General features: G+C 31.2%; 1 protein-coding gene across 2 annotated transcripts in view; it reads left to right on the forward strand.

Annotated features, from left to right (window-relative positions):
* Positions 1–27,380, forward strand: part of LOC111697033 (tropomyosin) — a 29,989-nt gene extending 2,609 nt beyond the window's left edge. The window contains exons 2-11 of one of the 2 annotated variants that reach the window (XM_023466899.1): positions 11,147–11,204; positions 13,118–13,207; positions 13,725–13,812; positions 15,235–15,322; positions 15,859–15,940; positions 16,793–16,900; positions 21,162–21,270; positions 24,928–24,998; positions 26,127–26,209; positions 26,353–27,380. In XM_023466899.1, coding sequence (XP_023322667.1) covers positions 11,169–11,204; positions 13,118–13,207; positions 13,725–13,812; positions 15,235–15,322; positions 15,859–15,940; positions 16,793–16,900; positions 21,162–21,270; positions 24,928–24,998; positions 26,127–26,209; positions 26,353–26,452 — 855 coding nt within the window. In that variant the 5' untranslated portion in view covers positions 11,147–11,168 and the 3' untranslated portion in view covers positions 26,453–27,380. Of the gene's footprint in view, positions 1–1,758; positions 1,823–2,413; positions 2,540–4,476; positions 4,609–6,579; positions 6,749–9,008; positions 9,756–11,146; positions 11,205–13,117; positions 13,208–13,724; positions 13,813–15,234; positions 15,323–15,858; positions 15,941–16,792; positions 16,901–21,161; positions 21,271–24,927; positions 24,999–26,126; positions 26,210–26,352 lie in introns of those variants that run through there. The other variant, XM_023466898.1, reaches the window with a different exon arrangement.

Genomic DNA, 27,380 nt, shown 5'->3' on the forward strand with positions numbered 1-27,380 from the left:
ACCATCTCTCAATTGTGTGTAATGAAACAATTAATATGTCGCTAATGATAATTTGAAAAATCGTTTCATATTCTTTAATTGAATATATTTCTGAACAAAAAAATACAATTGTGAAATAAAAGTTCGAGAACAAACACTATTTCTTTTCTAACAATCAGTTTTCACATTTCTTTTTCGCTTTTAACGAAGCAGTTGTAATATAAGAAACCACAAGTATTTTGATGGAGTTCAATAAAAGTTGTTTTATTTTAAACACATTATTGACAAAACAATTATGGCAATAATGCGGTTGGCTAATTGAATTAAATTTTAGGTAAAAACAAAAAAGAAAAAGTAGAAAAGTTATATATTTGTTTTAAATTATCATTTTGATTAACGAAATGAAACTTAAACTTTGATACAAATAACGTAACTGAATACTAGGTGCAATTAATAGGTTGAAAAGATCAGAAATTATAAAGTAGAGTTTACACAGATCACACTGTTTTCTACAAATATTTTTATGTTTGTCGAGGTTTCGTGATTCGTATCTCCATCAGCATGCAGTATACTATGCCAACTATATTTTTCTAAAAGCTTTCTTTGCCTCAAATCAATGAATATATATTTGTTTGTTGAGACATTTACTCAATAATCCTATAGAAGCAATTAAGCAATTATGTTTCTTTTTACAATGTTAATTATGCGTTTCCATTTTTGGTTGAAAAACTCTTTTGTAATTTTTACAATAATTTAATTTACTTTACTTTAGTTCCTAAATTGCTTTTTAGATAGTTAAATCCAGAATAAGAGTAAGAGTAAGTGTAAAAGTTAGAGTAAGAGTGAGAGTAAAAGTAAGAGTGAGAGTAAAAGTAGAGTAAGAGTAAGATTAAAAGTAAGCGTGAGAGTAAGAGTAAGAGTAAAAGTTAGTGTAAGAGTTGGAGTAAAAGTGAGAGTAAGAGTAAGAGTAAGAGTAAGAGTAAGAGTAAGAGTAAGAGTAAGAGTAAGAGTAAGAGTAAGAGTAAAAGTAAGAGTAAAAGTAAGAGTAAGAGTAAGAGTAAGAGTAAGAGTAAGAGTAGAAGTAAGAGTGAGAGTGAGAGTAAGAGTAAGGTTTGATGTTTTGGCCGTCAGACCCTCAACTAAGCTTTCAGTATGTACTGCAGTGATTTGCAGTACTCTGACCAAAGAAATAGTGTGTTTAAGTAGAAAGCGGTTTTAATTCAGCCAGAAAACATGAATCCTTGGAATGGATTATCATTTTTTTTATTGAAAAAATACAGGAAACAAGACTCCTTTCAGCTAACCGTTTTTGTGAAAATCCAGAAAAAAAATTCTTGAACTTTTGTTGTGAAATCCAGGAAACAAGACTCCATGGACTTTAAACACTGTTGAGAAATCCATAAAAAAAAGACCAAAGTTAATGTTTGTTGTGAAAATCCTGGAAACAAGACTCCATGGACCGGTCATAAGCTACCCAAAATATTGGATCAAATCCAGGTATTCATTTTTTTAAAGAAGACTTTATGGACAATCGTGAAAATCCAGAAAACAAAACTCCTGAGACTGCTCAAAGTTAAAAACAAGACTCAGAGGCATTTTTATTTAATTTCTACAATGACTGTGAATTACAAAAAAAAATTGACTTTATAATTTCAAAAAGATTTTTTATTAATTACTTTTTCAGACGTTTCCCATGCTTTCTCTGTATATATTATATATCAAGCATTTTTTAACTTCAACTTTTTTTTAAAACGTCCAACTTAATTATTTTTAATTTAGACAGTGAGAGGGCTAATACTCAATCATTATGGACGCTATTAGGAAAAAGATGCAGTCTATGAAGGTAATCTAAATTAAAAATTTGATTTAATTAACTACTACACACAAATTTCTTTTCAAATCTTTGTCCTTGAAATTTGAAAATCAAACTAACTTTTGACAATGCCCTATGGAAATAAGCATGAAAGTTGTACTCAAATAAATTACTATTAATTGGAGCTAGCTTGCATTTTTTATACAAAACTTTGAAATTGAGAATTAATTTTATTGGAAGTTTAGATTCATCAACTTATTATAATTATTATTTTATAAACAAGAAATACCAACTAAATTAGGTTTAAGGATTTGAGAGATCAACATTTTCATCATTATTCTAACTAAAGTTCATGATACTTTTTTATTAGGAAGTGTAGAATCAAAAGATGGTTCACATTAGAACAATAAATATTGCATTCTGGTAGATCTTAACCCAAAAATTTGCAGTTTTTTGAGTTAAAAATTAGAAAATAATCAGGCCATGAAATTTTTTTTGAAACCATTTAAGAAAAAACCTGATGCATGTATGCATCTTTTTGGAATGTTTAATTCAATTTTCAAATTTTTAAAAAGCAGAATTCAAGGACTTTTTAGGAGAACATTAATTCTTTGTATTAAGGCTGAGACTGATGACCTGTACAAGAAGATTGCTGAGTATGAAGCTGCTGCAAAGGAAGCAAATAGTGTCAGTGATAAGTTTGATGCTGATATCAGAGATATGAGCAAGAAAGTTCAGAAGTTAGAGGTAATGATAGGAAAATTTTTAAAGTTTTTGAGCAATTATATAAAAAAAGATTCATAGGAAGAACTTGATTCAGCGACAAAGGGTCAAACGACCCAGGGTCAAACGACACAGGGTCAAACGACAAAGGGTCAAACGACAAAGGGTCAAACGACAAAGGGTCAAACGACAAAGGGTCAAACGACAAAGGGTCAAAAGTACGACAAAGGGTCAAACGACAAAAGGTCAAAATGATAAAAATATTTTTTGATTTAAATCATAGGAAACTCGCATTTTTAATCCCAAAAATCCGCAAAACTTTTTTTGAAGATTTAAAACTTTAGTCTGATTCTGGCTTCCATAATGGTCGGGTTGGCAACATTTATTGCTGCAAAACAAGGTGGTAGGATCATTGTAGATGAACAGGGATATCATTACAAGAAGACAAGCGTAAACAAGAAGACGGGTGTAAGCTCTTTGAGGTGTCGGGATAAGATTGCTGAAAAATGCGATGCTAGAGCCATTCTTATCGATAAATCTGGAATAATTAAGTCCGTTAAACCCGACCATACCCATGGTAATAGGTTTTTTCGAGCTGTTGAGCAGGAGAAAATAATGGCTGCTGCAAACCTGCCTACAGTTGCCCCAAGAGCAGTTTTTGCTGATATTACTGGGACTGTAAACCAAGAAATGACGGATTCTGCTGCAGCTTATATTATATCATATGTATATTTATAACCTTTTTTTCATAGTTTTGTAGACAAAAATATTCATTGCATTGAATTATAAATATAGAAACCAATAATTATTTTTTCTGTAAACAAATTTATACAGTGTTAGTAAAAAAGAATGGATAACAACTTAACAGGTATCTAACTGTCTTAATGATAAAAATATTTTTTGATTTGAATCATAGGAAACTCGCAACCCTCCTATCAATTTTGTACATGGATCTTATGTTAGACATGGATATAATTGACCATGTGGCGGCAGCGCTCGGCCCCCTAGCCTGTCCTAGCCGCAGCGCTCGGCCCAGAAAGTGTCTTAACCTAACCTAACCCTAAATAATAATAAATAAATGGATATAATTGACCATGTGGCCACAGCGCTCGGCCCCCTAGCCTGTCCTAGCCGCAGCACTAGGCCCAGAATGAACCTAACCTAATCCTAAATAATAATAAAAAAAATACTAACTGTCAAAATAAAAAAAATTTGCCCCTTTGTCGCATTTTTTGACCCTTTGTCGTTTGACCCTGTGTCGTTTGACCCTTTGTCGTTTGACCCTGTGTTGTTTGACCCTGGGTCGTTTGACCCTTTGTCGGTGAATCAAGAACTTGAATGAAGTAAATAGTCATCCATTTTAAATACAGAAGAAAACTGTAAAAGAGTTATACTCTGAGTAACATCCTCTGATTTCTAGTCTAAAAAATATCTACTTTTGTTGAAACCAATTTATTTCTGGAAGGAATTTTGTTTTATTTTCCGCTAAAAACTACGCAGTTTCCTGTAATACTTTAAATAAGTAAAAACATCTGTTTCTTATGTAGCAGAGCATATTTTTATATTAAAAAATTTGTCTTATTTTGCAAGGATGGGTAGTTTAATTTTAAATGGTTTAAAAGATTGGGATAAAAAATAAGAAAACAAAGAGCAAGTTTTTTCCCATTTTTTAACTTTTTACTAAGAAATGTATTTATTTTCCCCATTTCAGCGATATATACCCTTGGAAAAAGATTCAAACATGCTAGCGGAATTTTAGGAAAATTTCTAGAAAAAAGATTTTCTTGCAAAATATACACCCCTGTTCCATTGATTATTTGTTTAGTAGGCAAATAAGGATTTCACTTTCGCAGATAAAATAACTAAGGATTGGAAATTAGTTTTGATATATTTTTCTATCCTCATCAGTCATTAAAGAATGGCAGTATTAATAAACATAATGTAATATAATATTTGTTCAGTCTTCCATGGAGGAGACCCTGGAGAAGTTGCAGTTGTCCTCCACCAAGATGGAGGAGGCAGAGAAGGAGTACAAGGACAAAGAGGAGGATGTTAATGCTCAGGCTAGGCGTGTTCTACTACTTGAAGAAGAGGTTTGAATCAATTTTTCAATTTTAATTTCAGGATTTCAGAAAAATTTTCTCATCTTATGTGAAATGAAAAACCAGTAATTTTCTAACATGGATTCCATGTTGCTAAGTAGATATAAATTGCTAGCTATAAATATTATAAATGTTGTTACTCTGTACAAAACTTTTAAATGTTTCAAAACAAAAGAGAGTTCTGAAAACTACTCAATATCGGGAAACATTCAAATATTTTTCCATTTATTTCTTAAAATTGCTGACCTTGCCTTCAATAAAAAGAAGTCGACAAATATGTTTTAAACTTTGAAAATACTAACACTACCAGCTTAGACTAATCATACGCTTTTTGGAAGAAATCTATGTAAAAAGCAAAACATAGTTTTCAGAGGAAAAAATTTCTTTAAATAACAATTAACATTTTTTATATTCTTGATTTTGAGAAATAAATTTCAGAAAACTGCTAGTGTTAAAATATTGTTAATTTATGAATTGATTGGTTCTACTTTTAATACTGAAATAAGTGTAATGAGAATCTGCTTTCATAAGACCCTAAACAAGGAATAAAAGAAATGATTCTGCGCTAGGAACTTTAGAATGGATACCCTTTAATCCCAACTACTTAATCGGAATATCCACTGTGGAAACTTTTAATTTTATTCCTTAATCCACTCTTTTTCTCTTTCTTTGGATATCCGTACATTGTTTTCTCAAATGAGAGTGCATGAATAAAGTTCCTAAATTGTGTTGAGAAATGACAGCCTTGAAAATAAAGTCTGTCCCATGATAGAAATCCCCAAAGAAAAATATTTATTAATACATTTGAGATTCTTTTTTCAACCAATTAATAAATAAATTCGTGAGAAACTAAGTGAAGTCCCTTCCATTCAAGGAAATGAACAAATCTGGCGTTCTTAGAATCAAATTTGTTGATCTAAATATTTAATCTCAAGACTAACATAATCTTGAGATTATGTTAGTCTCTAGCTAAGCAAAAAGAGAGGATTAAGCATTAATCTTGATATCCACTATTCTAAAGTTCCCAGCTCTGATTGATTCAAAATTCAATTACTGCTTACCCTTAAATTTTTTACTGAAAAGTATAAAACCCCCTTAATGGGACTGCAGACGTAATTTCAAGTAATTCTCCATTTATAAATTGGTACATTTAAAAATTTGTCTTACCAATTATGAATGAGATATCCATTATTCCCATAGAGAATAGAATATATAGAGAGGAATTTAATGGAAAAAAATGTAAAACGGCCATTTTGTTGTACTGTTTCCATACTGCAGGTGTACTTCACATATTTATGCTATATAACCTGTTGGGCCCTGGAATATCATTATATAGAAAATCTAAAATTATTGTTAAAAGAAAACCAAATTATGAAATAGGCTGGTTTCATAATTGACCAATGATCATTTCACATAGACGCTATGCCTTCCACTTCACAAACGATGATTTTCCGTTATAACTATAAATCAAATGATATTTTTATTCACCTAATTCATTTTATAAAGTTTATTTAACAGTTTAAAAAATTCGAAATTGAAATGAATAGTCTAACGAACATACTGTATTAATGTACTCTACTGCATATAATTTGTGAACATTTACATGATTTGTACACTTTGAACTCCCTTTCAGGCTGAAAATGACTGAAAATATTCATACCGAGAGATTCTTTTAATTCCTCTCTATATATTCTATTCTCTATGATTATTCCTCTTTAACAAATTGGTTATTTAAAATTAGAGTTTCTTTTTTAATGTGATTTCTTGGACAACGGAAAATGGGAGAACTAAAATCTTTTCAAGCTAGAAAAAAACAACAATATTTTACACATTATTGACCAGACAAAGGTTTAAAATGTGAATCAGACATGTCCCTCTGAAAATGATGGGTTGCTTGACATTTCAATGACAATCCCTTTAAAAACAATGCCCATACCTAGTTTTATGATGTTTTTTGTTAAGGTGAGGATCAGCATTGAGAAGCTGGCCACCACCATCTTGAAGCTGGCAAACATGAGCAAGGAGGCAGACAAGATCGTCAAGTCAGCCAGGGAGTGGGAAAGTAAGACCTTGAACAACGAGGTTGAGATCGAGGAGTTGGATAAACAGATGAGAGAGGCCAGAAGAATCGGTTTGTATACATTTTTTACAAAATCAATTCATAATAGATTTTTATTTTAACCACTTTAAACCAGTGGTTCTTTTATTAATTTTAACATTTTTATTAATTTTAACATTTAAAAAGATTATTTTACCAACAGGCTTTTTTGCTTCACACAATATTTACATAGCCTAAAAATTGAGATTTTCCTAATTTTTTTTTTTCCTCAAAGAATGATTTCCACTCTTTTCAAATATAAAAGTTGTGACATCAATTAACCTTTTCTTTAATCATGTAAGATCTAACAAAATAATGAGTTTTTGACACAAATTGACTAACCCCTATATCTTTGCAACCTAATGGAGCAAACCTTTATATTTAAAACATAGAAACTCCAAGGTTGTCTCAAAAACTTTATTCCTGTGTACGATCGGTTTAACCATTTTGGCATTTATTGGATACAACATACAACCCATACTGACAAAGTCTTAAGAGTAAATGATGACTTAAAAGACCTTACTTCAGTAAAGGAATTGAGTCTTTTGAACAAAATAAAATATTCAAACCACAACATCTTTATAACTCAATGTTGTAAACCTTTGATATTTCAAACTCAGATTACTTGATCTAACAGAATTCATAGTTTGAAATATCTAAGTTATGCAACATTTGGTTCCAAAGATATAGTGATTAGAAAGTCAGAGTTTGTGGCAAAGACTCAATTCCTTTAGAAAAAAATTTGACAGAAAATAAAAAAACAGTCATTTAAATTTTAGAGAAATGTGAATTAAAAAAAATTTAAATATCTAAAATATTGAGCTTTCAAATAATTCCAATATGACTTAAAAACAAACCATTTCAAACCAAAAAAAATTTTAAAAATCAACTGACCTACATATTTGCCAATTATTTCCTGGATGAAAAATCATTTGTATTGTTTGTTTCGTGTGTTTATGATATAAAATGTTAATTGAACCAAGTCAAGCTGGATAAATCATTGTTGGGGTGGTATTCCCTCACCAACTTTACAATTTACTTTTCAGTTCCACAATCCTCATTTCATAATAACATGAGATCGGGGNAAAAATATACTTTGAATAATAAAATAGAGAGTTTGATTCATTGAATCTGAAAGTCTGATTGTAAATCAATGATTTCATTGTTATACTCTCTCCAACCCAACTTATCACTCTAGGTTTTAAACAAGTGTCATTTTCACCAAAACATATTTCGTTGTAAACCACAACATCTTCAGATGGCTAGTAAATATCTGTAAAATGGAGTTCACATTAAAAATTAATAATCAAAATAGTTATGTTGTATTCAAAACTAAAACAAAGAAACAAATTTAGACGATATAAAGCTGTACAAATATAGGGTAAAATAAAATAAAGAGAGAACGGTCCAAGAAGCAAAAAAAATATATATGTTTACAAAACAACTACAATGTACACAATGCACCCCAGGTAGATTAAAAATAGTTAAATATCCAGATGAACGACGACATTTAAAACACTTTAAACAGTTTTTTTTAAATTGAAAATTCAATTTAAAATCTTAAACATAAAAATCGGAGTTTTCATCCTGGTATAATTTTCTTAAGTAATATTATTTTCAAAAGTCTGTACAAAACTTAATTTGTTTTTATAACCATTAAATCTCTAGATTTATTTTGTATTAAAAAATGAAATCTTCATAAACTCTGTTGAAAGTTTGAAAGTTTTAAACAAAAAAGAAAAAAAATGTCAACAGATGACAATTCAATTTTTAGTTTTTTTACAAAAATGAAAATTTGTATAAGGAACAGTACACTTTTTAAAAACCCCATTATGAACCCTTGCATTCCATATCTAATTACCAATTTCAAAATAATGGTTCCTTGTTATTTAGATTTTTATTTATAGAGGAAAAATACTACATTCTAAGGAGTAAAAATGTTTCATTAAAAAATTGTTACAATATTAAACTTCCCAATAAATATGAGGTCTTGCGTTTGTCTTGTCTGTCTGTTTGTTTGTATCCAATAAACGTCAAAACGTCTGAAGCAATCAGGTCCAAGATTTTTGTGGTAAAAAAATTTTTAAATCTGTCAATGAAATTAGAAATATGATCATAAACATCATGGAATTTTTTATTATAATTATTTCTCAATGTACAAAAGACTGAGATTATTATGAGAAAGATGGGCGCACAGTGGCCTGTAAACCTGGTTTTAGGAAATAAAATTTGTTTGTGAGTTTAGGTAATTTTAAAATTATGTCTTTACAAAATCTGACATTTTAATGTTTAGGCCATGACAATGAGATGAAATATGACAACTTGGCTCGTTCTCTGTCCATGATGGAGGATGAATTAAAGAGAGCTGATGAGAGAGTAAAGAACGCTGAAGCTCGTGTGGTTGTTATTGAGGATGAACTTGCTGCTATCGGTGAGAACCAGAAGCAACTGGAGGTGAGTGAAGAGAAGGCAAGGAAGAGGGAGGAGAAATACCAAGATCAAATCAAGCAGCTCAACATCAGGCTGAAGCAGGCAGACAGCAGGTCCGAGTATGCAGAGATGAACATCAGCAAGCTCCATCTCAGAATAGATGAACTTGAGGATGAGATTATCAGAGAGAAGCTGAAGATCAACGCAGTTTCAGGACAACTAGATGAAACCTTCAATGACATGCTCAACAAGTACTAAAAAAAACCTCTGGTACAAACTACAAAAGGCTGAATCAAAACCAAAATCATGAATTTTAGAAAATCTTCATAATTAAAACATTCCACAAAAGATGAGAATGATCAACAAAAGGAAGGTTATAACAAAGCGCATGTTTAAACCAACTTTTAATCATATATAAGATTGAATATATGCAATTTCTGAATGCAAGGAAAATAAAAACATTTAAGAAAAAGTAGCGAATTGTAGACAAATGCTTCGAAGTCCTCAGTCCCTAGTATAGCTCTAAAAGGTGCACTGTTTTGTATTAAATCTATCTCTGTTGTGTGTTTCAAGAAATTGAAGGAAAAAATAAATATATTTAAAATTTGTAGAAAATGTTTTTTTTAAATGTAGAAACGTATTTTTTTGAGAAAATGCATGGGAAAAAATGAAAGGAGTTATGTACAGTGAAACCCTTAATAACGAATACATCGAAAGAATTCATCAAATGTCGTATTCTTCACTTTCTGATAATGGACTGTTGCAGATATTTAGTTTTTTAATTAAATTATTATATGGAACTCTTTGAAACTGTACCCGCATATTCATGGCTATTTATTTATTTTCGCAAATACTGAAATTTATGTAATATAGTATAAAACTCATTGAAAAATTGTCAAGACGACATTTGAAAAATTCTTCCGATGTATTCGTTATTAAGGGTTTCACTGTATGAGAAATCTAATTATAAAAAAGACTTTATTATAAACTGTCTCCATATGACCACAAAAATTAATGGAAACCCTGGATAAAAATAAAAAAATCTTGCCCTTTAAGCTGTCAAATGATGAAAAATATCTAATTTAATTACAAACAGTTAATGTACAAAATGTTTTTAAAAAAATACTTAAAGGGTTCCCAGAAATGATTTTTATTGGCCCTTAGTTTGTAAAGGGGCATGTCCAGTTCACAACGTGTAAAGGAAACCCTGTATACCACGGGATTATGCAGAGTTTTGTCCAGGAGTGTAGGGGGCTTAAATTTGTTTTTCTTCTCAGGGGAGCTCAGGACCCATTGGGCCCAAAAAACCCGGAAACCATAGATTTCACTGCTCCGGGGGGGAACTNTTTTAACCCTTCATACCTAAATAGAAAAAGAAACTTTAATTTATTTGATTAAAATTTACTTTTTTCATAATGGCAGTCCTAAATAAAAAAAGTATTAACAAAATAAAAGTATAAGAAAAAAGGAAAATTTGTAGACAAGGTTTTGTTTGTATTATTTAAAATGATTAAGAGTAAGAGAGTTGAAAATTCAGAATATTTGGAGTGAGGAAGTGTATTGGATGTAGGATGTATGTAGAAAATAAAACAGAAACTAAACTTTTATTATTTACAAGCAGTTTATTTTATTTACAAATAGTTTTGTTCATTTATCCCAAAACGAATAGTTGAACTGGGGAAGAAATGGGGGAGGGGAGCTAATTTTATCATTTAAATTTTATTTCAATAAATGTGGAACTAATATCTACTTTTTTTTACTCTACAGAGGTTTTGTCCATCACCATCACCGAATTTTGAATTATTGTGACTACTCAGGAACTAGACATAGATAAATAAACATAATTTAGGGCGCAATGATTGTAGAAGTATGGCCTTCCTATCCTGCGCAGATAAAAATCGACCTTTACAATCTTTTTTATTGTTTTGATAAAACTAGTTCCTAGTGGTTCAATTATGTGTTTTGAAGTGGTGAAAAAGAAATATTAATCCAAATTATTAGGTTGACGAACGACTAAAGAAGAATGGACGCCATCAAGAAGAAAATGCAAAGCCTGAAGGAAAACTCATCTTTTTTTCTGTGTTTTAAATTTCATTTGTTTCCCCAATATTACTGCAAAATATAAACTGGGATTGGGCCATTTTCTTACAAATTATTTTAATTCTTCTCCTATATCCCTTGGTAGGCATAACCTGCAGGGATTAAATATTGATCCTCACTGGATTTTGAGATTAAGAGTTCAAGATTAGCAAAATCCACACAAAATATTAAAAAGCTTCTGGTTTTTTATTATTTTTTTGAAATATGCGGTGATAACCAGAAAATTTGGTTTCTTTGTGCTTTATTTTGATTTTAAAATTTCACTAAAGAAAGTAGTAGACGACAACATTACACAATTTTCTGGTTATCAATGTTTAATCCAGGGTTGCATTCTCAAGATTATCATATGTAGAACTGCTCTGAAACTTCTGTTAAAAATATTAATTCATAAAAAATTTTTTTTTTTTTTTTTCTGTTTTGACTTTTCATATCTTTCTTTTTGTTGTAAGGAACCCCTATATTTCTACATTTACCATTTTTCTTGTTCCACGGTTAAATGTTTCTAATATATGATTATTGACCAGGTGACCACCCCGTAGGGAATACTAAATATTGAAGAGCTATTTCTCAGAGAGCAGCAAAACATTTTCCAATACTTCGATCCAAAAGAATTGTTAAAAAGTAGTAAAATCTTTTTACTATTTTTAAAGCTGTCAATAATTTACAGATGGACCCTCCATGGCAATAAATGATAATGATATTTTAAAATTAGTTTTTTTTAAATGAACTAATTTCGTAAAATTTATTAAGGTTCTTTACTAAATGAAGGTCTTGTCTTTTTTTAATAATCAAAATAAAAATAAGAATAATAACATGTTAATAATCATCCAACTGAACTTCTGAGGATTTTTAATAACAAAGGTTTTATTGTTTTTTACTTGAATCTAATATCAAGAAGCAAAATATTGTCAAAATCGTCTAATTTCAGCTTAAAATGAAGAAAAAGATTTTAATTCCAAATACGAAAGAAATAATATTATACTTTTAGTCGAGCTCCTTAAGGATTCAAGGTTTTCCTCCTGGTGATGGTTTTTGCTTCGTTAATAATATTTTCCTCCTGGTGTTGGTTTCCTCTTTGTTAATAATGATTTCCTCCTGGTGATGGTTTCTCTTTGTTAATAATAATTTCCTCCTGGTTTATGATGGTTTCTTTCTTGTTAAGGTCTCCTCCTGGTTTAGGATGGGTTTCCTCCTGGTTTAGGATGGGTTTCCTCCAGGTTTAGGATAGGTTTCCTCCTGGTTTAGGATGGGTTTCCTCCAGGTTTAGGAAGGATTTCCTCCTGGTTTAGGATGGGTTTTCTCCAGGCTCAGGATGGGTTTCCTCCTGGTTTTGTATGGGTTTTCTTCCAGGTTTAGGACGGATTTCCTCCTGGTTTTTAGAATGGCGCATCCTCAGGTTCCAGGATCAATTCATTTCTGTAATTATGGTGCATCACGCATTCTAAGTTGTCACATCAGACAGTGCATTAGGTTTGTTTTTGAGTCGTTTTTGGACTATATTTTCTTTCTAGGTCAAATTTTGGCATAGTGTGAAAAAACGTTTTCAAAATAATTTTTTCTAAACATTTGATTTTCTATTATTATGCCAAAATTTGACCCTGACAGAAGATATGAACCAAAAAACAAACGTGTCATATTTTTTTTATAAAGATATTGCAACGTTTAATAAAAGCAAACTCAACCAGAATGCAGTTTGGACATTTTGGAAGTGTTATAAAGAAATTCAAAAAATAGCCAAAACGAGTAATAACACTAAGTGATATCAAGATCAAGCGTCGTTTTGACTTCAGGTCTCTTTGTTATAGCATATAAATTAATGCCCCCCCCCCCCCTTGAACCTTAAACTGGGACAGATGAGCTCCCTTTCTCCAGACTGAGACTGAGAATGCACTCGCACGCGCTGACCAGCTGGATGCCGAGTATAGAGCAGCTACTGCTCTCGCAGAGAAAACAGAGGAAAATGTAAGTTTTTTATTCAACATTTTCATAATTAAAAACTGTAAAAAAATCGAGTTTTATTTTATTACTAATTCAAAGAATAAATTTTACAATATATTGATCGAAATGGGTAATAATTAAAATTTGTTTCATTGAAAACTAATAAAAATGATTGATTTCAAATTCATTTAAATTTTTAATCAAAAATAATAATACATAACCCCCCCTGGAACAAAACCCTGTACTTTTATTACATTAGCTCTGTTAACTTTTATAAAATCTTTCCAATAAAACCAGGGTTTAAAAATGTGCAAAATTTTGTGGTGAATTTGATAATGGATTACAAGGATCCCTTTTTTTCTTCATATTAAACATACAATATTTTTTGCATTTATAGATAAAGAACTGCCAGATTTAACAATTTATGTTTCTAAAATTCCTTCATTCTAAGAAAAAAATGTTATGCCTGAAGTGCTTTTTTTACAAAAAAGGTCTATTAGTTTTTAAAAACTTCAAAAAATATCGTAAAAAATATAACTAGGTAAGAGATCTGCAGAAGAAGATGCAGCATGTTGAGAATGATCTTGATGTTACAATTGAGAAACTGACACAAACCACAACTAAGCTAGGTGAGTAGAGATCTTGATGTTACAATTGAGAAACTGACGTAAACTACAACTAAGCTAGGTGAGTAGAGATCTTGATGTTACAATTGAGAAAATGCAACGTAAACTACAACTAAGCTAGGTTAGTTAAAAACATTAGTTATTTCACTTTTAAATCTTTTAGAAGGGGCTGATTTATTAGGTGTACTGTTCTGTTTTGCCTTATATAGTCTGTATGTGCAAACTGTAAAGCTTGCTCTAGCTGCTTAGAAGTCGGCCGTGTACTTGAAAGGAATCAGAGTTTTTACAGTGATTTAGAATTTACTTTATTTTCAAAGGTGGCTAAAATAAGTCTCTTTTCCCTTGGATCCCTTTAGTCTCTTTGCAATTTGAATACAATCAATACATTGCTTGGCTAAAAAAAAAGTTTTTGATTTTACAAATTTGCAAAATAAAGGAAATATTAAATATATAATAAATAATTTATTCCTTTAAAGTTTTCTAACCCCCATTTGTTGCAAGAAAGTGTAAAAATATTGCATGTAGATTGTAGAAAGTATCAAATGAAAATTTATACCTTCACACTTTACAATGCACTTGAGTTCAAGCAATTCTAAAAATGTTTTCAACGATATTTAACAAAATATTAAAAGAATATTATTTCTCCTTCCTATTCCAACAATTTTCTTCTTTTTCCTTTGTTTTCCGCATACAATACTCTGATTGGTTTAATTTTCAGTTTAATTTTCATTGATGATAAATAAGGATTAAATTAATCTGTAGTTTAACATAAGATTGAGATCATGAATTGATCTCGATATCAAGAGTACAAGAGTTTCCACCTAAGAACTTTTTCCTCTTTTTCCCTTTTCCCCATACACCTTCATTCCCCATACACCTTCATTCCCCATACACCTTTATTCCCGATACACCTTCATTCCCCATACACCTTTATTCCCCATACACCTTCATTCCCCATACACCTTCATTCCCCAAACACCTTCATTCCCCATACACCTTTCTTCCCCATACACCTTCATTCCCCATACACCTTTATTCCCCATGCACCTTCATTCCCCATACACCCTCATTCCCCATACACCTTTATTCCCCATACACCTTCATTCCCCATACACCTTCATTCCCCATACACCTTCATTCCCCATACACCTTCATTCCCCATACACCTTCATTCCCCATACACCTTCATCCCCCATACACATTCATTCCCCATAAACCTTCATTCCCCATACACCTTCATTCCCCATACACATATATTCCCCATACACATTCATTTCCCATACACCTTCATTCCCCATACACCTTCATTCCCCATACTCCTTCATTCCCCATACACTTTCATTCCCCATACACTTTCATTCCCTATACACCTTCATTCCTCATACACCTTCATTTTTTCTCCTTTAACGGAATGTTTACTTTAAGATGAGAAGGAGAAAGCCTATTCTGTGGCAGAAGGAGAAATACAGGCTCTCAAGAGAAAGATTACTCTCCTAGAGGAAGAATTAGAAAGGTCATTTCATAAAGCTAGTGTAACCCAGAAAAGTGTGAAATAGGAAGCCGACATTTAATCAATCTGATGTGGATTTGATGTTGTTTTTAAGCAAATAATTTATTTGTGAAATGGGTGTGTGTACAATGTGCGTGTCAACTTTTGTGTTTTACGTTCATTCTGATTTTAAATTTCTTCATTTCTGTTGCTAATTATAATATTTTTAAAGTTTAATTTATCATGATATTATTTTTTCTTCTTAAATTTGAATTCATTTAAATTGAATGTTTCTACGTTAGTGCTTATAGTCAATACTTATGATCAAATGCAGATTGTTAAATTGGTTTACATTAAAGTATTCAAAGGAATTCATCAGAAAATTTTGAACTTAGTAATACACTTCTGCAGAAATGATTACTAAGCCCAATTTAAATCTAAAAAATAACATGAATCCAAAAATGAAGGTTTTGATAATCCCTGTTATTATTTGGTTTAGCAAAATACCACTAAACACCAAACCAAATAAAATCAAGGAAAATAAACCCCGCATTTTCTAGATCTGAAGCCAAGGGTACACTCACAAGCAAGGAACTAAGCGAGGCCTCAGCACTCTGGGACTCAATTCTAAAAGCAATCAAGGTATTAACTCACTTACTTGAAAATTCCTATAATGCAAATAGTTTAAAGACATTTCTTAATGTTTCAAGTATTTATATTTTTGCCAATCTCAAAAGCTGAAATAATTAATTTTGCTGCATAAAATGCACACTTGAAAATTTTTCTCTTGAAAATCAATTGTTACAATTCTTGTCAAATATAATTGTTGGGATGAGTATCATTTAAATATACTTATTTGATCCTTTTCATTTGACACATTTCTTAATTGGAACAAAGATTTGGCTGCACTCTTGGTTAAAGCTCGTGCATTGTGGATTTTATTGCCGCGCTTTGTGTTTAGTAGGAAAAGTGGTCGTCTTCGATAACTTTCTCTTTTTAATCATTTTATCATTTTATTCACATTTATTAAATTCTTTATTGTAAAACCTGCGATTTACTTTGACAAAGCTTTGAGTCTAACTTTGAATGAATGTTAAAGTTGAGACTGCTGATGGGCGCTTTCGGATTTTTTACTTCATTCGTGCATCGATTGTGAGAGACACATTTCATTCATTTTTTTTAATCGTTAAAAAATAAAAGCTTGCGGAAAATTCTTTGGTTCAGAACAAATCGCTAGATTTTCAAGATCGTTTAAAAAATTTTAAATCCTTTGTTTTTTCGTTAGTTTAAAAAAACCAGTCTTTTCATTTCTCTAAATTATCCAAGTTGTTCGTCCAGTGTTAGTTATTTTTCTGAACAACATCGTCATTCTTGAAGAACTTTGTTTGTTCACAAATACGATGCCACGATGCCCATCTCTAGTGGAGACCAAGGAGTTAAGACTCGCGACTAAAATCTTAAAATTCGGCCTTAGATTAATTTCTATTTTTCCAGGTTCTTGAGACAAAGAATATGATTGATGAGGAGAGGATCGAGATCAGTGAGAGCCAGCTCAAGGAGGCCAAACAGATGGTGGAGGAGTCAGATATCAAATACGATGAGGTGAAAAAATATATTTATTTTTACATAAATCTTTTTTTCTCTTCTGTTAGGTTTAAAAAATAAATTGAATTTAGCAAAAAAAAAATCTACAATTTTTATCGAGATCTTTAATATTGCAATGATTTTATTTCAAAAATTGTGTTATTTTACCAATAAATTAAAATTAGAATTAGATAATAAATATGATGAGGTAAAAATCTTTTTTTTCATGTTAAAAATAAGCTTTCTCTCCTCCTTTTACAGGTTTAAAGATTAAACTAAATTTAGCAAACAATTCTACAATCTTTATTATGATCTTAATCTAAAGTTCTGTTATTATTCACATTAAATTGCACTCGCAATCAGATAAATATTATAATGAGATGAATAAAGCTTTTTTCACTTTAAAATAAGTTTTTTCTCCTTCTCTTCCTGTTTTTAAGATTATTTTTAATTTTGCAAAAAAATCTACAATCTTTATCATTCTCTTAATTATTGCATTGATCCCACAAGTCTTATTATTTTTGACACTAAATAACAATTAGAATCAAATAATAAATATGACCAAGAGAGAAAAATTTCATTCTATGTTAAAAAAAGAATTTCTCTTCTTCTCTTAAAGGGTTGAACATCAAAATGGTTCAAGACAAAAATTCTAAAATCTTACTTTTGATCCTCTGTTTGATATTACTGTACTACATTAATATCAAACATATCAGTATTAATTTTACAAAAGCCAAACTATTTGCTTATTTGAAAAGCATTATATAATTTAAAACATGCTTATTTTCTAACCAATTAAAATTATTCTAAAATATTTTGTTATTTTTCACACTTAAATACACATAAACAATTAGAATCAGTTATCAAATGCAATTAAGGCAGAAAAAAATCCATTTCATACCAAAAAATATTTTTTCTTATACTTCTCTAAACATAGGTCAATTAAAATAACAGAAAGGACACTAGACGTCGTTTTTTCAATTACTCCCTGAATCTTACATTAAGACAAAAACTTAACAAATATTTTATCCTGTTCTGTTTTAACAGGGGCGTAAATAAGGATTCTGTAAGGGGGGTAAAATTTTTGAATTTTTTTACCCCCCCCCCCCCCGTAGAATTTTTTTACCACCCCGTAGAAAATTATCATGATATATATCAAATTATTGGTTTTAATTGGGTCTGATTTGCATTTTCCACTCATTTTTGGCATTTACAAACTCCATCAAATAAAGGCTTCATTTCATACCTTTCAGCTTTCACCTTGTTTTATATCCTTCATTATGGTCATTCATTTTACATTAACTACAAAGATCTGAAAAAACTGAATTTATTTTAACCCTATCCCCGCTGGGGTACTTGAAAACCAGGATACGCTGGGGGGGGGGGGCAATTTGACCCCCCCCTCTAAATCCCATGTTTTATGTCCAAATATGACAAATGATACATCATTAGAAAGCTCTTGTTCGCAAAATCCAGTTTTATAGTAAAAATGTTTGCAAAAAAATATTTGTCCAAAAAATGACAAATTATACATTTTTGAAAAGCCCTTGACCATGCCATTTCAAATATGCAAAAATTTTTGCAAAATTTTAAATAACCTGATTTTTAATCAAGAAAAACTAAAAATGTGCAAATTTTCTTTGACAGGTTGTTTGCAAAAAATTTGCAATTTTTTTTTCGCAAAACTTGGGCAATCCGTTTCCTTATGTCATAGGTGTTCCAAAAAGCTAAATTTTATCAAAATCTGACAAGTGAAAGTGGGTCAAAACAAAGATTTAGTTTGCTACAGGCAAAAGCAGTCATTCAGGCAGTGTGCCTGAGGACTCAGGCAGTTAGTATTAAAGCCCGGTTTTAGGCCTAAAGGGAGGGCTTTGGGTATGTAAGAAAAGTCAGAAAATTTCAACAGCCTCAGACCAATACTTTTTGAGTTATGTAAAAAAAAACTACAGGGGGGGGGGTCAAATTGACCCCCCCCCCCCGCGGGAATAGGGTTAAGTAACATAAAAAATAATAGTTTACTCCAAGAGGAAAAAGATGTTACTTTTTTAAATCTTTATAAAAGCTACTCTGCAAAACTTTGAAAAAATATTGTCTTTGTTTATATTCTTATTTCAAAATTTCTAAACTTTTCTTGTCGTCAATGTAGTATGTTAAGATCTTAAATAAATCTACTATGGAAATCACATTATTTAGAAGTAAAAATGTATTTTTCGTTTTTTTCTATTAAAAAACATCTAATTGTAATGACATTCACTATTTAAAGTCTAGGGGGGGGGGAATTACCCCCAGGATTCTAGAGGTGGTAATTAACCCCAGGATTCTAGGGGTGGTAATTACCCCCAGGATTCTAGGGGGGAGGGGGGGTAAATAACCCCAATAACCCCCCTTATTTACGCCACTGTGTTTTATATTACATTTGTTAAAAAAATCCGACTTTCTTGAATGATATCTTATTATTTCTTTATTCAAATATCATTATCCAATTCTAAAACAAGCTAAGTTTCTATTGCAATAGCGTTATTTCATTTTCTTACATTAAAGTACCTGCAGATTAAGTCATCTCATACTACAGGGTGTCCCAAAAAACATGGGAATTCAGTGACGAATTCGATATCGTCTTTGTTATGATTTAGCATTGTAATACATAATTTCAAAAGCCATAATATTATAATATCTGCTAGAGTTTATTTTATGAAAAGGGTAAAAGACTGTAAAGATGTGTTTATAATGTCTCCGCAAGATGAACAGTGAAGGCGTACAAGTTTACTATGTTTAGTTACTGCAATTTTCTTGTTTTACTAAGTACAACAGTATACTACAGTCAAAACATTAACAAACAAAATGTGAACATAGCAGACGAAACTCTTACAGATTACAGCTTTCTCATTAGGTATCACTATACTAAATCAAAGAATTATTTAAAACTATGATATCGAGTTCGTTACTGAATTCCCATGTTTATTGGGACACCCTGTATCAGGTCATTCCGATTTTTTCATCTTATGTAATAATAAAAAAATTACAACACTGTAAAAACCCAAATTTTCTCATTTCATATAAGTATTAATTAAAAGTATTCCTTATTAAATCTTTATTATTTATTATTAATATTCATTTTTAATGCACTGAAAATTTTTCTAAAAACCTTCATATTTTTTTATTTTACACATTAGTTTGACAGTTCATTATCAACAGTGCTAAAAGTATTTTTCCCCCTTTAAAAAACAGATCGAGGATGAAAAACGAGCAAGTTTTGCTTGAAATATTGCCTTCATTAAACAAAAATAGTTAACTTTATACATCATAAAAACATAGGTAATACACATTACACTTGGATTAAGTTCATCAATCAAGACTCGAAAGTGCATCCAATAACATCGGAGTAAAGGATGGGGGAGGGTTGAATTCATTCAAAGCTATGCATTTAATATATTTCATCTTATGTTTTGAAGAAAATAGTATTAATAAGCTTCTAAATATAGTGCTTTGAAGAAAAATAAAAGAGAATTCAATGAATTCAATGAAATCTTATAAGGAATTTGTTTCTAAAATTCAACTTTGATCTTTGTCTTTTTAAGATGAATTAGCAGAATACTACAGAATTCTACATAAAATTAGCTATGGGTGAAAAGAATCGAACGAATAGCTAGACCTAAATATGTTCATGTTGCTATCTATAGCTATGGTCACCGTCAACTATGCTTTTGGTGCGTACTGCAACGCAACGATCTGCAGTACCCCGACCGAATAAACAGTAGGTTTTAGCAAAGAGTGTGGTTGAAGGGAATTTATAGCTAAACCTATGAATATCTAGGTTGCCCGTAAGCTAGCTACGGTTTAAGGATCCCAATAGCTAAACCTATTTATATCTAGGTTACTAATTAGCTAGCTATGGTTTAAGGATCCCAATAGCTAAACCTATGTATATTTAGGTTGCCCGTAAGCTAGCTATGGTTTAAGGATCCCAATAGCTAAACCTATTTATATCTAGGTTACTAGTTAGCTAGCTATGATTGAAGATAGCTAAACCTATTTATATCTAGGTTACTAGTTAGCTAGCTATGATTGAAGGATCCCAATAGCTAAACCTATTTATATCTAGGTTACTAGTTAGCTAGCTATGGTTTAAGGATCCCAATAGCTAAACCTATTTATATCTAGGTTACTAGTTAGCTAGCTATGGTTGAAGGATCCCAATATCTAAACCTATGTATATCTAGGTTGCCCGTAAGCTAGCTATGGTTGAAGGATCCCAATATCTAAACCTAGGTATATCTAGGTTGCCCGTAAGCTAGCTATGGTTGAAGGAGACCTGGAGCGTGCTAGTGAGAGAGCAGAGGCTGGTGAGAGTAAGATTGTTGATCTTGAAGAAGAACTCAGAGTTATCGGTGAGTTTATTTTCATCTTAGAGACAGAAGAAATCAACATTCAAATATTATTCCAGGATTTCGTGCATGGCAAAAGATTAGTTTAAGGGTTCGATTCCCAATGGTACCCTTTGAACCGTTATCTGATTAACTTGATCTTAAAACTTTACATAGTTGAGACATAGTATTGTAGCATATGTGATATATACAAAAATAACATCATTAATATATTATGTCTATATGTAACAAATACCTACTCCATAACGGTTGTACTCGAGACGTATCTATCCGGGTCTACTCTGCACTGAGAAGATTCCTGTTTCATTTCGCAGATTTGCACATGTTCGTGTAGATTTAGTTGTTCCTCTTTCGTCTTCTCATAGTTACACATACCTCTTAACAATTGAAGATACATCTACAAGATGGTCCGAAGTTATCCCTCTTGTGGGAATTTCTGCGGCGGAATGTGCCTCCGCCATTTTCCTCGGATGGATCGCACATTTTGGAGTCTCTGCAATCATCACTAGTGATAGAGGTACACAGTTCACATCCTCCTTATGGTCAGCTATCTGTTCACTGCTAAATATCAAACACAAAACAACTACAACTTTCCACCCTCATCGAATGGAATGGTGGAGAGATTCCACAGGTAGTAAATAAATTCTCTACGACCTTGTTTAGCCTCCTCCAACTGGTCCGAGCACTTGCCTTTGGTTTTATAGGATTTATGTGCTCTTCCAAGAGAAGATTCCGCCACTTCAGCCTCTGAAGCTGTCTATGGTTCTGAGCTAGTCCTCCCACATCAGCTCCTGACAGTTAAAGATCCGCCTTCCAACCACTTTTATGAAGATCTCAGAAATCCCATGTCCGGTTTCCGTCCTGTTCCGGCTCATGACAATATTCCCTAAGCTTCAGATCTCCTGGAGCAGTTACAGGCCCTTCTCTTGTCCTGCCCAATGGTTTTTGTGCGTAAGGATGGACATTTTCCTCCTTTAGCTCCAATCTATGTTGGTCCTTACAGTCCTTACAGGATTCGTACGAGGCATTTCTGCTTTAGTCTTCACATGTGATATGTAAACATTAATATTGTTCTCCTAAGCCTGTTAACCTATGCTCAATATATTTAGTCTGTTGAGTTATGAGTAACTGGAATAGTTTTATTAGAGTCCGTTCTCACAGCCTCTATAATGTCCAATACTCACGGTGGACTAAGCCAGTGGGGTTGGTCAAATAGGATTATAAGCCCGGGTACTGTAAAAGTCTGAACGCGCCATGGGACTTGTCTAGTTAGCCCTCCGACCGGACTATGCCAAGAAAATTGACCCCTGTCGTATGTTAATCTGGTTAGGGCGACGTACTGTACCATCGGGTCTGTACACGCTGTTATCTGGCAGGCTGGTACAAACTGGGCAGGTCCTGTTCTAATTCAAATTTACTACGGCCCAGAGTGTACTTACTATATGTTTACACAGTTGAGACATATATGATATATATAATAATAACATCATTAATATATTATGTCTATACTATATATTTACACATGTTATCTGATCAACAATACCTTCCTTTAAGTGTACAGTTTTGGAATAGAAACTGTTTCTTTATAAATGGAGGGTTACCTACAATAAAGATCAATAAAACATTACTTTCTGTTCTTGCTGATGCATTTCAGGGAATATTGATGAATTGTTGAATTGAACATTTTTTATCCTAAAAAATGTTGTTGAATTGGACATTTTTTATTTTAAAAGAAAGCTTGTATGGAAGGCTTTTTATACAAGCTAAACTTAAATTGGTTTACGACATTTCATGAGAAAACTTTTTTAATAGTGTATCTTTAATATAATTTTACTGAATAACATTTTTGTCTATAGTCGATAATATTCAATTGCGCGTGATTTGCGGATGCGCAGAAAAAAGACGGAAATTGATAGAATTGATGATCTCATTTCAAGATTGAGAAACTTCAATATCTTTTTTAATAATTATCAGGCGTGGATACAACATTATTTCAAAAAGGCTTTGTTTATTTTATTTTTTTCTTGATTTTTCTAGAAATAAAAAAATAAAGTTTTTGTTTAAGAAAAATAATTAACAACTTTTTTCTTTATTTTTGAATAATAGTTTAGAAATGTTAGAAAATAAGTTTTTTTAAGACTTTTCTCTATCTAATAATAGAAGATTAGTGTATAAAGTTTAGATGAAAACTCATCTCCCAGGAGTCTTATTTTTAAGAAAATAACAGTTTAAAGTGAAACTAGACAAATTGCTTTAAAGTTTGTTGTAAAAATCTAAGAAAACTGAAAGGTGTAAAATGCATTAAAATATTAAGCCTTGTTTACAATTTTGGTTATTGTTTACAATCTTTGTTATTGTTTACAATAAAACTAGTTCTGGAGGAGTCCTAACTAGTGCAACTCGTTTTAGGGAACGGGGGAAGGCAGGCGGCCATAAACCACGACATTATCCCCTTCTATGCCACAAATTATCTTTTTTGTCTTCCGGCAGCCATGAGTCACAACCGTACAGTCTTCCATGCCACAGCATTTAAGTCATCCGGCAGATATTACGTTTTTAAATGATAAATTAAGTGGATTGAAATTGCAATTTTTATAAATCCTGCAGCTTTAAGCGAAAGATGATTTCTTTAAGAAATTTAAGAAGTTTATTAAGGATCAATGAATTATATATTCAGTTTATTATCTGTGTTACATTTTACAAAGCAAATTTTATATCATTTTACGCATTGTGGGCACCGAGACAAATTGTTTGGGGTTGTTTAAAAAATAAAAAAAGATAATTGTGCAAATTTTCGGGCATGGGCGCCCTTTGATCTTCAAGAGTATGTTATGGTGCATCATTTTTATTGTTCATAATGTTTTCAAAATAAACCATTTTAGAGGAAAGATTGAATTTATATTTGGGGAAAATAGAATTAGCAGTTTTTTACTTAAATTAAAACTCATAAGTAAAGTTTTTTATATATATCTTTTGCATGACGTCGCTGGGTTTATGAAAATCACATTTGCAATAGATTAAATTTATCATTTAAAAATGTTATAACTGTCGGAAGACTCAAATAATGTGGCATGGAAGGGCGTACGATTGGGGCTCATGACTGCCGGAAGACAAAAAAGCTAATATGTGGCATGGAAGTAAAAAATGTTGTGGCTTATGGCTGCCTGCCTTCCCCTGATCTTTTATGTCGTTTTTCAAAAACTTTTAAAAAAAATTCCAAGATTTCTTTTCATTCATCTTTGCAATATTTTTTATCCTATAAAAAATGGAAGAACAACCCAAAAACGTATGTTTTAACACGTTCTTTTTTGGTAGTTTTTGGTCACAGTCACGTGACAGTAGAATGTAAATAAACTCCCATCTTCCCCCATCCTAATCTTTTGGCGTTCCTTTAACTAAATTACTCTCAAAATCAAAGGAATTTAGTCTTTGCCAAAACTCAAATTTTCTGATCCCTATATCGTTGCAACCCAATCTTGTAGACCTTAAATATTTCGAACTATGAATTATGTATATAAGTTCAATATAAATTTAAAATATCAAAGGTTTTCACCATCAAAAGATATAGAAATTAGGAAATTTGAGTTTGTGGCAAAAACTCAGTTACTTTCTCTCCAAAAAAGCTAATGAAAACATTTTTTAACATTTTCTTGCTTAAAGGAGAGAACTTGAAAGCTCTTGAAGTAGCAGAGGAGAAAGCCCAGCAAAGAGAAGAAGAATACAAAAAGCAGGTAAAAACAAAAACAAAAACAAAAACAAAAACAAAACCAAATCAATAACTAGCAAAACTTCTCTATTTCAGGTTTGTTTAAAATAAAGAAATTACGTCTTCGCCACAAACTCAAATGTTCGAATTTCTTTATTTTTGCAACCTCATGGTTTGATTTTCAAACTTAAATTATTTGATTTTGAATTTTGTGTCAAAGACTTATTTCTTTTTACTTTAGATTGAAATCTTAGATGTTTTTAATCAGAACTCCTCTTTTTGAAGAGATATTTTGTTTTGGGCTAAAAATTTTGAGGTCACAAAGTCTTACCAGTAATTGCGCATACATTTGTGTAATAGATTTTAAAATTGCGATTTAAAAATGGTTAAATATATTTCATATGTCCAAACCAGAAACAATTTTCTGCCATGCAGATTATACTAAACAAATCCAATTTAATTATAAAATCTTGCCATGGAGTTTCTTACTTTTGATTGTAAAATTAAAAATAAAGGAATCATGACGAGGTCATACAGTATTTTTAGTCTTTTCCGAAAATTTTATTCAAAAGGTTTTCGAAGCAATTTGAAAACTTCACAATTTTTGAATGTTTATATATTGTTGATCAAGGTTCTCATAGATAGAATGTAGACTATAGTTTATGTATTGTAGACCAAGGTTTTCATGGATAAGCTGCAGAGTAGTGTATGTGTATTGTAGATCAAGATTCTCATGGATAGACTGTAGAGTAATGTATGTGTATTGTAGACCAAGGTTCTCATGGATAAGCTGCAGAGTAATGTATGTGTATTGTAGATCAAGATTCTCATGGATAGACTGTAGAGTAATGTATGTGTATTGTAGATCAAGATTCTCATGGATAGACTGTAGACTAATGTATGTGTATTGTAGATCAAGATTCTCATGGATAGACTGTAGAGTAATGTATGTGTATTGTAGATCAAGATTCTCATGGATAGACTGTAGACTAATGTATGTGTATTGTAGATCAAGATTCTCATGGATAAGCTGCAGAGTAATGTTTATGTATTGTAGATCAAGGTTCTCATGGATAAGCTGCAAAGTAATGTTTGTGTATTGTAGATCAAGGTTCTCATGGATAGACTGCAGAGAAATGTTTGTGTATTTTAGATCAAGGTTCTCATGGATAGACTGAAGAGTGCTGAAGCTAGAGCAGAATACGGAGAGAAAACCGTCCAGAAACTTAATCTTAGGTTAGATATCGTTTATTATTATTAATGTTATTATTATTATTATTATTATTATTATTAGTATTATTAATATCATTTTTATTTTTATTAGTTTTACTTTTATCATTATTATTATTGTTATCATTATTATCATCGCTATTATTTAGGGTTGATTCTATAATCGCTGATCTTGTGACAGAAAGGATGAAAACTCAGAACGTGAACGACGAATTGGATCAAACCTTTGAACTATTTGTCGCAAACTAAATCAATCTTCGTCGCAATGAAGATCTTTGTCGAAAACTAAAATCAGACAAAGAGCTGAAATGTATTGTCAAATACTCAAACTATCCAAGGTTAATAAATGTATTGTCAAATACTCTAACTATCAAAGGTTAATTAATGTATTGTCAAATACTTGAACTATCCTAGGTTAATAAATGTATTGTCAAATACTCAAACTATCCTAGGTTAATAAATGTATTGTCAAATGCTCGAACTATCCTAGGTTAATTAATGTATTGTCAAATACTCGATCTATCCTAGGTTAATAAATGTATTGTCAAATACTCGAACTATCCTAGGTTAATAAATGTATTGTCAAATACTCGAACTATCCTAGGTTAATTATGAAAATTTAAGAAAAATATAAATTTCAAGAATGACGAAAGGTCGAAACTTTTAAATCAAAGTTTTGACGTTGGTTTTGGGTTTCCGAAGTTAAATCATTGAAAAAAAAACAAAAATTTAAAATAATTAGTTTTAGATTATCTGTCTTATTCTTGTTTAAAAGATCTGTTTCTGACCCGGCCCTGGTTAAATTGTGTCTGTAACTATTTTCTAATTCTATGTTTAGTGACCTGTAAAACCTAATGGTTAAAAGAACTGATTAATCTCAAATTCAAAATTTCTTATTCCTAATTCTTTGCAACCTGATTTCAGAGATTTATTTCAAATTGTGAATTCTGTTAAAACAAATAGTATACGTTTAAAATATACCAGGTTTACACCAGAAAGTTGCAAAGATATGCGGATTATTAAATTAGAGTTTTTGGCGAGTAATTAGTTTCTTTATAAAAATATTCTCTAATCCGAAGAATTGGACGGTTGCTACCATGTCTTTCGATTTTAACAATTTTTTCAAAATTTGTTTTAATTAATGTTTTCAAAACTAAATAAACGTTGTTCAAATATG

The sequence above is a fragment of the Eurytemora carolleeae genome, unplaced genomic scaffold (assembly GCF_000591075.1).
Source record: "Eurytemora carolleeae unplaced genomic scaffold, Eaff_2.0 scaffold270, whole genome shotgun sequence".
In the NCBI taxonomy this organism is placed as follows: Eukaryota; Metazoa; Arthropoda; class Copepoda; order Calanoida; family Temoridae; genus Eurytemora; species Eurytemora carolleeae.